The sequence below is a fragment of the Malaclemys terrapin genome, chromosome 5, assembly GCF_027887155.1.
Source record: "Malaclemys terrapin pileata isolate rMalTer1 chromosome 5, rMalTer1.hap1, whole genome shotgun sequence".
NCBI lineage: Eukaryota > Metazoa > Chordata > Testudines > Emydidae > Malaclemys > Malaclemys terrapin.
In genome coordinates, this window is record NC_071509.1 from 24,924,798 (window position 1) to 24,940,123 (window position 15,326).

At 42.0% G+C, this 15,326-nt stretch overlaps 1 protein-coding gene across 5 annotated transcripts in view; it reads right to left on the minus strand.

Moving 5' to 3' along the window:
- The window catches only part of KIAA0232 (KIAA0232 ortholog), a 111,880-nt gene that overhangs the window by 49,633 nt on the left and 46,921 nt on the right, over positions 1 to 15,326 (minus strand). For 3 of the 5 annotated variants that reach the window (XM_054029030.1, XM_054029031.1, XM_054029033.1), the window contains exon 3: positions 4,084 to 4,221. In XM_054029030.1, the coding sequence (XP_053885005.1) occupies positions 4,084 to 4,221 (138 nt within the window). Of the gene's footprint in view, positions 1 to 3,549; positions 3,627 to 4,083; positions 4,222 to 15,326 lie in introns of all 5 variants that reach the window. The other 2 variants (XM_054029034.1, XM_054029035.1) reach the window with 1 other exon arrangement.

The following is a 15,326-nucleotide window of genomic DNA, read 5'->3' on the forward strand; positions in this document are numbered from 1 at the left end:
TGTGTGGGGGGGGGGGGGGGGGGGTTGGGTTTGTGCTGCATGTTAACCTGGAAACCGCAGCCCCTCCTTTTACACTGCAAACCCATTTTAAATGGCCAACCCAACGGGTGCTTGGTATGGGAAATGAGGGCGCTACTGTTTGAAACCATTCCCACATGTTAAGAAGGTTAAAAAAGCCAAGACTGTGGCTTACCAGGGCTGCCTGCAAGCCGAAATCTGTTGCCTGGCACTGTGTGAGTGATCTCTCACACCAAACCGGCAGGCCCTCAATAGAAGAGGAAAAATGCGACCTTGTAACGAAAGCACATGTGCTGTCTAATGTGAACAGCAAAATTTAACGTGAAAGAGTGTACCCATTGTTCTCTAAAATGTGTCTTTTTTAATCACCTCTCCCTTCTCCTCCACCAGCTGCAAATGTTTCTCCTTCACAGAGGCTAGTGAAGATTAGAAGGAGAAAATGGCGGACTCAGGATGATATGTTCTCGGAGCTCCAGATGTCCTCCCACGCTGACAGAGCACAGCAGAATGTGTGGAGGCAGTCAATGTCAGAGTGCAAAAAAGCACAATATGAACGAGAGGAGAGGTGACGGGCTGAATTGCGGGCTGAAGAGAGCAAGTGGCGGGCTGAAGAGGATAGGTGGCGTCAGCTTGCTGACAGAAGGCAAGAGTCGATGCTCTGGCTGCTGGAGCATCAAACTGATACGCTCCAGCGTATGGTTGAGCTGCAGGAAAGGCAGCAGGAGCAGAGACCGCCGCTACAGCCCCTGTGTAACCAACAGCCCTCCTCCCCAAGTTCCATAGCCTCGTCACCCAGACGCCCAAGAACGCGGTAGGGGGGCCTCCGGCCACCCAGTCACTCCACCCCAGATGATTGCCCGAGCATCGGAAGGCTGGCCTTCAATAAGTGTTAAAGTTTTAAACTGCAGTGTGTCCTTTTCCTTCCCTCCTCTCCCACCCCTCCCGGGCTACCTTGGCAGTTATCCCCCTAGTTGTGTGATGAATTAATAAAGAATGCATGAATGTGAAGTAACAATGACTTTATTGCCTCTGCAAGCGGTGCTCGAAGGGGGGAGGGGAGGGTGGTTACTTTACAGGGAAGTAGAGTGAACCGGGGGCAGGGGGGAGGGAATGGCGGAGGGTTCAGCAAGGAGAAACAAACAGAAGTTTCACACCGTAGCCTGGCCAGTCACAAAACTGGTTTTCAAAGTTTCTCTGATGCACACCGCACTCTGCTGTACTCTTCTAACCGCCCTGGAGTCTGGCTGCGCGTAATTAGCGGCCAGGCGATTTGCCTCAACCTCCCACGCCACCATAAATGTCTCCCCCTTACTCTCACAGATATTGTGGAGCGCACAGCAAGCAGCAATAACAATTGGAATATTGGCTTCCCTGAGGTCTATCCGAGTCAGTAAACTGCGCCAGCACGCTTTTAAACATCCAAATGAACATTCCACCACCATTTGGCACTTGCTCAGCCTATAGTTGAACAGGTCCTGACTACTGTCCAGGCTACCCGTGTACAGCTTCATGAGCCATGGCATTAAGGTGTAGGCTGGGTCCCCAAGGATAACGATAGGCATTTCAACATCCCCAACGGTTATTTTCTGGTCCAGGAAGAAAGTCCCTTCCTCCAGCTTTTGAAACAGACCAGAGTTCCTGAAGACGCGAGCATCATGTACCTTTCCCGGCCATCCCACGTTGATGTTAGTGAAACGTCCCCTGTGATCCACCAGGGCTTGCAGCAGCATTGAAAAGTACCCCTTGCGGTTTATGTACTCGGTGGCTTGGTGCTCTGGTGACAAGATAGGGATACGGGTTCCGTCTATTGCCCCACCACAGTTTGGGAATCCCATTGCAGCAAAGCCATCCACTATGACCTGCACCTTTCCCAGAGTCACTACCCTTGATATCAGCAGGTCTTTGATTGCGTTGGCTACTTGGATCACAGCAGCCCCCACAATTTGCCCATTCCAAATTGATTCCTGACTGACCGGTAGCTGTCTGGCGTTGCAAGCTTCCACAGGGCTATCGCCACTCGCTTCTCAACATGAGGGCTGCTCTCATCCTGGTATTCTGGCGCTTCAGGGCAGGGGAAAGCAAGTCACAAAGTTCCATGAAAGCGCCCTTACGCATGCGAAAGTTTCGCAGCCACTGGGAATCGTCCCACACCTGCAACACGATGTGGTCCCACCCGTCTGTGCTTGTTTCCCGGGCCCAGAATCGGCGTTCCACGGCATGAACTTGCCCGAGTAACACCATGATTTGCACATTGCTGGGGCCTGTACTTTGTGAGAGGTGTATGTCCATGTCAATTTCCTCATCACTCTCATTGCCGCGCTGCAATTGCCACAATCGCCTCCTCGCCTGGTTTTGCTTTGGTGTGTTCTGGCTCTGCATATACTCCAGGATAATGCGTGTGGTGTTCATAGTGCTCATAATTGCCACGGTGATCTGAGCGGGCTCCATGATCCCAGTGCTATGGCGTCTGGGCTGAAAAAAAGGCGCTAAACTATTGTCTGACGGAGGGAGGGAGGGGCGAGTGACAACATGGCTTACAGGTACGGGAATTAAAATCAACAAAGGTGGCTGTGCATCAGGGAGAAACACAAACAACTGTCACACAGAATGGCCCCCCAAAGATTGAACTCAAAACCCTGGGTTTAGCAGGCCATTGATTTCACAGAGGGAGGGGGAAGCAAATGAATACAGAACAAATCTGGTCCATCTATTTTTTACATCTTAAGCTGGCAGCAGACTGTGCAGCATGACTGATAGCCATCGGCATCTTCTGGGTGCTTGGCAGAAGATGCTGTACTACGACTGCTAGCCATCATCGTCAAGACGGTTCAATAGGATTGCCGGCAGGACTGAGTCTCCAGGAGACAAAACATGTCTGCCCAGGTGCCTCTGACCGAACTCACTGAGGAATACGACGATGACGGCTATCAATCGTAATACACCATCTACTGCCAAAAGGCAAGAAGCTGTTGCTGCTGTGTAGCAATGCAGCCCCACGTCTGCCAGCACCCAGATAGCCGATGATGGCTACCAGTCATACTGCACCGTCTACTGCCAAAAGGCAATTAGCTGCTGCTGTGTAGCAATGCAGTACCACGTCTGCCAGCACCCAGATGACATATGGTGACGGTGAGCTGAGCTGAGCGGGCTCCGTGCTTGCCTTGGTATGTTGTCTGCACAGGTAACCCAGGTAAAAAGGCGCGAATCGATTGTCTGCCATTGCTCTGACGGAGGGGGAGGGGCCTGACGACATGTACCCAGAACCCCCCGCGACACTGTTTTTGCATCATTCAGGCATTGGGATCTCAACCCAGAATTCCAATGGGCGGCGGAGACTGCGGGAACTGTGGGATAGCTACCCACAGTGCAACGCTCCGGAAGTCGACACTAGCCTCTGTACTGTGGACGCGGTCCGCCGACTTAATGCACTTAGAGCATTTTATGTGGGGGGACACACAATCGACTGTATAAAACAGATTTCTATAAAACTGGCTTTTATAAATTCGACCTAATTTCGTAGTGTAGACATACCCTCAGAGACAGAACCACCAAGTAATTCCTTTCTTGTTCATGGAAATGACATGAAAGATCAGGGACACTGCTCATCACTGAAAAAAAACACAGCCATGAATACTCTTTGAGCTATAAGAGCCAGCTAGTCCATTCCCCAGTGCTGGTGTATATCTTTAACTACAAAGTGAAACTTAAGATTTTTTTTTAAAAAGTGTCATTATGTAAGTCTACTGCTATATAGGCAGTGCAGAGACTTCAGAGGTGTCTGAGGCCTGGGCAAGAACCCTGGCAAGAACAGCTGAGGCTTGTAGATCGAACAACATGTCACACAGTACATACTATAGAAGGCTTCAATACATGTATGAAATCTGGGTACAGATTCAGTCATCATACAGGGACATAGAGCTCTCACAGACACCTAAGGCAACTAATTAAATAATTTAACCCAAGTAAGAAGTCCACTTATTAAAAGGCTAAACACCTTAAGTTAATATAGCCAGTTTTGAAGAGCATTACTCTATTAAAAAAATCAATTAAATAATCCAAACTTACTTCATCAGAAGCAGAGCGAAGACACTGGACAGCTGCCTGTTTTTTCATTTCCTCTAGTGTTAGATCAGAACACTTCTTCTTACTCTTTCCCCATTTCTTGTAAGCTCCTTTTTCCCAGCCCAGGAAGATGTCATTCTCCTAAAATAAGTTAAAGGAAAAAGGATCAAAATTAACTGAAAGAAGATTTCATTAACCATAATTTATAACACTTATATAATCCTCTCAACACCCACATGAAATGAGTAGACAGCTATCATTTCAGATCTGAGAAAACAGAGGTACAGAGAAGTTTGTCTCCCAATACCTTGCTTAGTCCACTAGACGACGGGTCGGCAACCTTTCAGAAGTGGTGTGCCGAGTCTTCATTTATTCACTCTAATTTAAGGTTTGGCGTGCCAGTAATACATTTTAACATTTTTAGAAGGTCTCTTTCTATAAGTCTATGATATATAACTAAACTACTGTTGTATGTAAAGTAAATAAGGTTTCTAAAATGTTTAAGAAGCTTAATTTTAAATTAAATTAAAATGCAGAGCCCCTAGACTGGTGGCCAGGACCCAGGCAGTGTGAGTGCCACTGGAAAATTAGCTCGCGTGCCAAAGATCGGCAGATGACAGAACAAGGAGCAATGGTCTCAAGTTGCAGTGGGGGAGGTCTAGGTTGGATATTAGGAAACACTATTTCACTAGGAGGGTGGTGAAGCACTGGAATGGGTTACCTAGGGAGGTGGTGGACTCTCCTTCCTTAGAGGTTTTTTAGAGGCCCGGCTTGACAAAGCCCTGGCTGGGATGATTTAGTTGGGAATTGGTCCTGCTTTGAGCAGGGGGTTGGACTAGATGACCTCCTGAGGTCCCTTCCAACCCTGATATTCTATGATTCTACCCCTGCACTAGACCATGCTGCTTCTTGAGACTCAGCATACACCTACACTGCAATCTCAACGGTGACTGCAGCACAGGAAGAGATACCTTTGCTAACTTTACCAGCACTAGCATGGCTAAAAATAGCAGATCAGGCTTCACCATGGGCTAGGAATGCAAGTAAGTACTCTCGATCCTCGGCCCTTGTACAGTCCACACTGCCACATCTAAACTATAGCTATTTTTAGCTATATTAGTACAGGTATCTCTACCCTTGTGGCCATCACACTTTGGATTATAGTGCAGACATACCCTTAGTTGGGTGAAATTGACTGTGATACTTCATTGAAAAATATCTGCCCTTACAATACTTTAAAGGAAAATTTAAAAATTTCAAATAAGCTTTTAGCACCCATTTGCTGTGAAGCCGTTCCCTTAACAGTTAAAGCAATGAGAATAAACATCTGGAACTGACATCATCAGATAAGTTGGGGAAGACAAGGGGGCAGAAACTGATGCTTTCTTTCCTTAACATTAATTTGTGTCTTCTTTTAATTCTCAACTATTTACGCTTCATGAAACAGATACTTAGAATGATCTTTAATAGCCTATGTCAACCCATTTTTATGTTTACTCCCGGTTACACTTCACTACTTGTATTATCTTATAGTTAAGGCTACATTTTAGTCACGGGTAAACAAAAATTCATGGCCCGTGACCTGTCCATGACCTGTCCCAGCCAATGGGAGCTGTGGGGGCGGTTGCCTGCAGGTAGAGACAGTGCACAGAGCTGACTGGCCATGCATCCATCTAGCAGCTGAGTAAGGGGGATGTCGCCACTTCCGGGGAGTCCCCCAGGTAAGCACCGCCCAGAGCCCTCTCACCCCGCTCCGTGCCCCAGTCCCCTCCTACACCCAAACTCTGCTGCTGCTGGGTGGAGGGTGCGGGGGCCCGAGACTGCCCCAGCAGTGCCTGATGCACCGGGTGCAGGAGCTGCCTAAGCTGCACTGAGCCAGGTGCACCGGCTGCTGCAGAAGTCACAGAGCACACAGAAAGTCATGGAATCTGCGACTTCCATGACAAACTCGCAGTCTTACTTATAGTTCTGTCCCTGTTTAACACATGCTACTAAGTAAATATTTTCTTTTATCACTTAAAAGCTAAGGAAAAAACTTAATACTTTTGCTACAAACTAACTTCATTTTCCAGCGTCTCACAACTTATTCATATTTGACTGTGACAACCAGGGTCCAGAAACTTCTAGGGGAGGACAGGGGGTCTCTGAATCCCAAAGAATAAACAACTGACTCAACTGGTTGTATGTAATGTTATAGTGTACAAAAACACGTCAAGTAAGGTCTTTTATGAAAGCTCATAACATTCTGAAATTGATGGCCATTAGCCGATATGTATACAGGTTATGGTAATATATATTATGCACACATGCATATATTAATCTAAAGAATGTGTGCGTGTAGTTGCATCACCAGAGAGAGAGAAAATTGTAACCATGATGCAACTACAGCATCAGCTGTGGGTAATGTAACAATTAAGCAGCAAGATGGCCCTCGGGGGCGGGGGGGGGGGGGAACAAGCATGGGGACAAGGGGGATCCAGTGGATATAGTGTATTTAGATTTTCAGAAAGCCTTTGACAAGGTCCCTCACCAAAGGCTCTTAAGCAAAGTAAGATGTCATGAGATAAGAGGGAAGGTCCTCTCATGGATTGGTAACTGGTTAAAAGTTAGGAAACAAAGGATAGGAATAAATGGTCAGTTTTCAGAATGGAGGGAGATAAATAGCAGTGTTCCCCAGGGGTCTGTACTGGGACCAGTCCTATTCAACATATTCATAAATGATCTGGAAAAAGGGGTAAACAGTGAGGTGGCAAAATTTGCAGATAACTATCTTGAGTAGTTTTGTAAGTCCCAGGCAGACTGCAAAGAGCTACAAAAGGATCTCTCAAAACTAGGTGACTGGGCAACAAAATGGCAGAAGAAATTCCATGTTGATAAATGCAAAGTAATGCACATTGGAAAACATAATCCCAACTATACGTATAATGATGGGGTCTAAATTAACTGCATCTAGTTAGCAACCAGGCAAGAGTTGTAGACCAAGCTGGATGAGCAAGCATCTCAGAGAGGTGATTAAGAAAAAGCAGAAAAGCCTACAAGGAATGGAAGATGGGGGTGATCAGCAAGGAAATCTACCTTATTGAAGTCAGAACATGTAGGGATAAAGTTAGAAAGGCCAAAAGCCATGTACAGTTGGACCTTGCAAAGGGAATTAAACCAATAGTAAAAGGTTCTATAGCCATATAAATAAGAAGAAAACAAATAAAGAAATGGGACTGCTAAACACGGAGGATGGAGCGGAGGTTAAGAATAATCTAGGCATGTCCCAATATCTAAACAAATACTTTGCCTCAGTCTTTAATGAGGCTAATGGGGAGCTTAGGGATAATGGTAGGATAACAAATGGGAATGAGGATATGGAGGTAGATATTACCACATCTGAGGTAGAAGCCAAACTCGAACAGCTTAATGGGACGAAATCAGAAGACCCAGATAATCTTCATCCAAGAATATTAAAGGAACTGGCACATGAAATTGCAAGCCCATTAGCAAGAAGTTTTAATGAATCTGTAAACTCAGGGGTTGTAACGTATGACTGGAGAATTGCTAACATAGTTCCTATCTTTAAGAAAGCGAAAAAAAGTGATCCGGACAACTACAGGCCTGTCAGTGACATCTGTAGTATACAAGGTCTTGGAAAAAATTCTGAAGGAAAAAGTAGTCAAGGACATTGAGATCAATGGTAATTGGGACAAAATACAACATGGTTTTACAAAAGGTAGATCGTGCCAAACCAACCTGATCTCCTTCTTTGAGAAGGTAAAAGATTTTTTAGATAAAGGAAACGCAGTGGATCCAATTTACCTCGATTTCAGTAAGGCATTTGATACAGTTCCACATGGGGAATTATTAGCTAAATTGGAAAAGATGGGCTCAATATGAAAATTGAAAGGTGGATAAGGAACTGGTTAAAGGGGAAACTACAACGAGTCGTACTGAAAGGTGAATTGTCAGGCTGGAGGGAGGTTACTAGTGGAGTTCCTCAGGGATCGGTTTTGGGACCAGTCTTGTTTAATCTTTTTATTACTGACCTTGGCACAAAAAGTGGGAATGCTAATAAAGTTTGCAGATGACACAAAGCTGGGAGGTATTGCCAATACAGAGAAGGACCGGGATATCATACAGGAAGATCTGGATGACCTTGTAAACTGGAGTAATAGTAATAGGATGAAATTTAATAGTGCAAGGTCATGCATTTAGGGATTAATAACAAGAACTATTGTTATAAGCTGGGGAGGCATCAGTTGGAAGTAACAGAGGAGGAGAAGGACCTCGGAGTATTGGTTGATCACAGGATGACTATGAGCCGCCAATGTGATATGGCCGTGAAAAAAGCTAATGTGGTCTTGGGATGCATCAGGTGAGGTATTTCCAGTAGAGATAAGGAGGTGTTAGTACCGTTATACAAGACACTGGTGAGACCTCATCTGGAATACTGTGTGCAGGACTGGTCTCCCATGTTTAAGAAGGATGAATTCAAACTGGAACAGGTTCAGAGAAGGGCTACTAGGATGATCCAAGGAATGGAAAACCTGTCATATGAAAGGAGACTCAAAGCGCTTGGCTTGTGTAGCCTAACCAAAAGAAGGCTGAGAGGAGATATGATTGCTCTCTATAAATATATCAGAGGACTAAGTACCAGGGAGGGAGAGGAATTATTTAAGCTCAGTACCAATGCGGACCCAAGAACAAATGGATATAAACTGGCCATCAGGAAGCTTAGACTTGAAATTAGACGAAGGTTTCTAACCATCAGAGGAGTGAAGTTCTGGAACAGCCTTCCATGGGGAGTAGTGGGGGAAAAGATGTATCTGGCTTCAAGACTAAGCTTGATAAGTTTATGGAGGGGATGGTATAATGGGATAGTCTAATTTTGGCAATTAATTAGTCTTTGACTAAATATGCCCAATGGCCTGTGATGGGATGTTAGATGAGGTGGGATCTGAGTTACTACAGAGAATTCTTTCCTGGGTGTCTGGCTGGTGAGTCTTGCCCACATGCTCAGGGTTTAGCTGATCGCCATATTTGGGGTCGGGAAGGAATTTTCCTCCAGGGCAGATTGGCAGACGCCCTGGGGGGTTTTCGCCTTCCGCTGCAGCGTGGGGCACAGGTCACTTGCTGGAAGATTCTCTGCACCCTGAACTTTAAACCATGATTTGAGGACTTCAATGGCTCAGACACAGGTTTGATACAGGAGTGGGTAGGTGAGATTCTGTGGCCTGCATTGTGAAGGAGGTCAGACTAGATTATCATAATGGTCCCTTTTGATCTTAAAGTCTATGATTCTATGAAAGATTTTGGAGTCATTGTGGATAGTTCTCTGAAAACAGCCACTCTATGTGCAGAGGCAGTCAAAAAATAAAAAATAAAATAGAATGTTGGGAATCATTAAGAAAGGGATAGATAATAAGACAGAAAATATCATATTGTCTCTATATAAATCCATGGTCCACCCACATCTTGAACACTGCGTGCAGATGTGGTCACCCCATCTCAAAAAAGATACATTGGAATTGGAAAAGGTTCAGAAAAGGACAACAAAGATGATTAGGGGTATGGAACGGTTACCATATGAGGAGAGATTAATAAGACTGGGACTTTTCAGTTTGGAAAAGAGACAACTAAGGGGGATATGACAGAGGTCTATGAAATCATGACTGGTGTGAAGAAAGTAAATAAGGAAGTGTTATTTACTCCTCATCATATAAGAACTAGGAGTCACCCAATGAAATTAATAGGCAGCAGGTTTAAAACAAACAAAAGGAAGTATTTTTTCACACAATGCACAGTCAACCTGTGGAACTCTTTGCCAGAGGATGTTGTGAAGGCCAAGACTATAACAGGGTTCAAAAAAGAACTAGATAAGTTCATGGAAGATAGTTCCATCCTGGCAAGGGTGGTGTCTCTAAGCCTTTTTTTGCCAGAAGCTGGGAATGGGCGACAGGAGATGGATCACTTGATGATTACCTGTTCATTCCCTCTGGGGTACCTGGCATTGGCCACTGTCAGAAGACAGGATACTGAGCTAGATGGACCTTTGGTCTGACCCAGTATGTTCTTATGATTCCTATGCCAATACTTTACAGGAAACCAACTTCAAATACCCATCCACTGTTCAGCCAGGAAGAGAACAGTGGACCATTCAAGTTAATGGGAAAACACTGAAACAACTTGAAAATGTAAAGAAAATCATAGTCTTGGAAAACTAAGAAAGAAGAGAATTCTTCCCACTCTGAATAACTATGAGTCACAAAGACAAGAGAAAAGACATTTTAAAAACAGGCTTGGGTCTGGGTTTTTAATCCAAAAAACTGAGGGCCAACATCTAAGCAGGGTATAGTCCGTGAAACAGTGGATCCCCTATAGGACAGTGGGGCCATTGGGAAACTGTGCAGAGGCAATGGGTAACTTGTATTAGAAAAGTGAATTTAGGTAACGTACAAGTGTAAAGCCCAAGTTTTTATGTTTATTTTCTGTGTAACTTGTGTGTGTTTGCTTTTCCTTACTATTTCATCTTTGAATCTATGCTTTTTCTATTAAGTTTTTTTTTTTTTTTACTTTTACCCCAAACCAGTTTCTGTTGTGCAAACTGTGAGGAGTGTATCCCAAAAATGAACTGATACTGGGGAGGGAGGGAGCGGCTTTTTCACACCTTCAGGGATGATGAGCCTGCCAGGAGAATTAGGTTGGTGGAAGCTAGGGTGAGATCTTAATGGTCTTAAGTTTGCTACTGGTATTAGTGTCTGAGCCATAGCAAGAAGACACTCAGGGTTACAAGGCAGGGGCTGACAGAACCCTTACTGGTCAGGGTGAGCCCCAAAATGTCACAAAGGAAGGACGGTCTATTTTGCAAATGAAAAAAGTCACTCCACCCTTACTCAAATCTGCTGTATGCTCAAATATAATTACTTCCATTAAAAAGTAAAAACTGTTACAAAAATGTTAAAGTTGAACACTCAAAAGTCAAGAAAAGTCAAAAATAAGGTTTCATGGGGGCCCTTAATTCTACACTCTTGTATAGCAATGTGGTCTAATCACCTCATCACACAGTATTTATCAAATATAGTAGATAATGTTTTCACCTCTCTTAGATATATATTCCCAATCTGTGATAATTACATCAGTAACTTAAATTAAAATTAATTATACAGATGTTAAATGTCTCAAAAACAAACATGGAAAATTCAGATTTATGATTAAACTTAAAAGAAAGCCAAACATTTTGAGGTATAGAAATTCAGTTAGTTATGTACCACAAACCACCTTAACTCTGCCTTGTAGTGACAGCATAAAGCCATCAGGACGATTAAAGTTTCTGATTAAATTGAAATAATTTCTGAAGATAGATTTTTTCATCCTCCTCTCCATGGGGAAATTTTTCTTGTTTTTCTTACATTAAAAATGTCATGCATGAACCCTCTATATTCCCCTGAACTCATGCACACACCCCAGATGCCCCAACCCTCTTCTACTCATTACATTCTTCAACATGGATGTGTATTCACACAATTTCCTTCCCTCCCTGTTGGGCAGATTGAGTGCAATTAATATTTTTGACAAAAACATTTAGGATTAATGGTTATTTTTTGCTGTTATTTTTAATAACAAAGATTTTCTTTCTGCAAAGGCTGGCACACATCTTCCGCAGAGAAACCCAAAGAACTGGTGGCTTTCAAAATGCCTACCACTTTCCATTCCTCTTAATGGAACTGAGGCTAGGGACTGCCCTCACACAAGAGGCCGTCTTTCAAATTGCCACACCTCTCCCATATTTCCAAACTGGAATGAAGACAACCAACTCTCAGGGAAGATAATTGTCTCCTATGCTATCAGGAGGCAGAAAGAAACAAAAGTGAAGGCAGTAGCCATCTTTGGAAAGGGCAGTTTATGGTCTCAGTTCTATTAAGAACAAAAGGGAACTACTCCCATTTTGACAGAGGGACGTTTTTGGAGAGTTTCTCAAAAGGAGAACCCTATTCATCTGTCTCTGCCTAAGCAGATACTTTTGGTTCTAAAGAACAACAGGGAAAAATTACCAATAATTCCTATTTAAAAAAAAAAAAAATTTCTAATGTATGCACAACATTTCAGTAAGTATTAACTATATGAGAAGTCTGAACAGTCTGAGTTATTCCATTATTAACATCGTTAACAGAAAAAAAAACATTTTAGGCCACTGAAAAGTTCCTGAGAAAGACCATTTTTAATTAATTTTAACTAACAAAACATTTATTGAAGTAACTTATAAATTCTTAGAAAATTCATGTTATACTCAATAAGTACTGAAATTTTGGAACTAATATGTTAATTTTTATACATAGTAAAGAAGCTGAATTCCTGCTTTAAGTACAACACTCAACTCAATCTTAAATATGGAGCTGCAATTGGTACCTCCCTAATATCAACAGATTGTTTCTGTAACCTTGGTAACTCAAATAGCAACTTGTAAAAAAAAAAAAAAAACTTCATTCTATATAGCCTATGCATTCCAGCAAATTTTCATTATTACTCCATGTTATACTTAATTTATAAAGTATTGTGCAATAATAATTAGTGGCTGTCAAGGCTGCTTCCCCACTTTGAACTTTAGGGTACAAATGTGGGGGCCTGCATGAAAACGTCTAAGCTTAACTACCAGCTTAGATCTGGTCGCTGCCACCACTCCCAAAGCTAATTCCCTTCCCTGGGTAGCCTTGAGAGACTCTTCACCAATGCCCTGGTGAATACAGATCCAAACCCCTTGGATTTTAAGACAAGGAGAAATTAACCATCCCCCGTCTTCCTCCCACCAACTCCTGGTGGATCAAGATTCAACCCCCTTGGATCTAAAAACAAGGAAAAATCAATCAGGTTCTTAAAAAGAAGGCTGTTAATTAAAGAAAAAGGTAAAAATCATCTCTGTAAAATCAGGATGGAAAATAACTTTACAGGGTAATCAAACTTAAAGAGCTCAGAGGACCCCCCTCTAACCTTAGGTTCAAAGTTACAGCAAACAGAGATAAACACTCTAGCAAAAGGTACATTTACAAGTTGAGAAAACAAAGATAAACTAACACGCCTTGCCTGGCTGTTTACTTACACGTTTGAAATATGAGAGACTTGTTCAGAAAGATTTGGAGAACCTGGATTGATGTCTGGTCCTTCTCAGTCCCAAGAGCGAACAACTTCCCAAACAAAAGCCTTCCCCCGCCCCGCCCAAGATTTGAAAATATCTTGTCCCCTTATTGGTCCTTTGGGTCAGGTGTCAGCCAGGTTACCTGAGCTTCTTAACCCTTTACAGGTAAAAGGATTTTGGAGTCTCTGGCCAGGAGGGATTTTATAGTACTGTACACAGGAGAGCTGTTACCCTTCCCTTTATAGTTATGACAGTGGCATATTTTTCATATGTGCTTTTCATCTCTAGCATATGCAGCACTAAAAAAAAAAAAAATACTACTGTTTACCTAAGGTTGTAGAAAAAAAATCGTTCTATTTACAAGATAGAATATAGTCCTTCATTACATCATAAATACTAATTCATATGCACAGGAGTGCAGAGTAAAGAGTGTTCGACCTTAACTTTGTCACTTTCTGACATTTGAACACAATGATTTTTTATGGAAATTCCTACTTTTTGAAAGAACAAGTAATTCCCTAACATGGAAATGTTTTGCCAGACAATACCTTTCCACCTTATCAGAGACAATAACTTTTGTGGAACTGCAGATTTATATTGCTCTATCCTCAGTCGCCGTACCTCTTGCTCCAACACAGGCATTGTCTCTATCCCAGCACTCTAGACAAGATGCAGAGTTTGTTATGGAAACTCTGCCCCCATCACATATTATTTTCCAATGGAATCAGGCTCCCCAATGCTTCAAATGGGAATTTTAATGCACTCAGCACAGAGTTTTCAGTATTGAAAACACACACAATCTCAATTTCTCAATGCATAACTAAGTTTGCCACCTCCTAAGGCAGACACTTCACAAAACAAAAGTGTACAAAATGCATTACATATGCAAGAAGTAAACTTTTAAAGGCTTAATACTCTCAAATCAAAATTTACATTTACCAGACCTGAAGAAGAGCTCTGTTGAGCTCAAAAGCTTGTCCATTTCACCAACGGAAGTTGGTCCAATCAAAGATATTACCTCACCCACAAGAACACTCAGTCAACACTTGGCAGGGAAACTGTCTTTCCACACAAAGCCATTTTGGACACCAGACACATTTTTTAAAAATAACGTACAAGATATTTTTAAATAATGAAGAAAAATACTTTCTGTCCCTCTCCAATTTTTGTTTGCAAACACACTGGAACCATTCTGAATTAAAAAAAAAAACAAAAAAAAAAAAACACACAACGACACCCTTGGGGTGCCAGGCAATTCATCTAATATAAAATTTACAGCTCAGAATGAGATACACTCCTCTAGAAAGTCCTCTCTGCCCTCCAAGTCTTTTAAGTAGATTAAAATGGAGCACTGATCAGTGAGATCTGTTAGTATAGGAATAGCACCAGAATGGATTGATTTAAATCAAGGTTTCTTATTTGCCGATTTAAATCATGATTAAATTCAAATGCAAAAAAAAAATTATTAAAATGAAGTTCTTTTCCTAAAGAAAGTTTGATTCCAGTTGCACGGTATAATTTGCTATTTCTGTTTTGCTACCCAGGAGGATATATTATGTCTATACACAGTCATTTAAGCAATTACATAACTTAATATACATTTATTTAGTGTCTTATTTTTTATTTTTTTTTAGAAAATGGTGAATGATGCATTTCTTGTCTACTAAACTATTATAATTTTTTTTTGCTCATGATTTATGTAAAGCTGCATTTGGACAGAAATTGGAATTAAAATGCATAAAATTAGTATTTTAAAATTGTTTTTTATTAAATAAAACTACTTTAAATGTGCTGGATACATACAGTTGTTTATCAAAATATAAAATTAATTTATTCAACCATAGAAGTTTTTACTGTATTCAGTAAATTGAACTGATTGTTCCTGGTCACCTATGTTCTTCAAAATTTTAGAACTAGAAGATACTAACTTCACACATAGTTCTTATTCAGACTGAAAGAGAAAAACAAGCTTTCCTGTTATTTTTTAAAGTTCCAATTACTTTCTTAACTTTGAATAAACAAGTATTGAACTGAATTATTGGAATAAACTGAAATTGAGAAAATATTCTCTCTGCACCTGCAGAAGAGGCTACTGCAGTCAAAAGCTGGTTCCAAATGCTTAGCCAGTGAC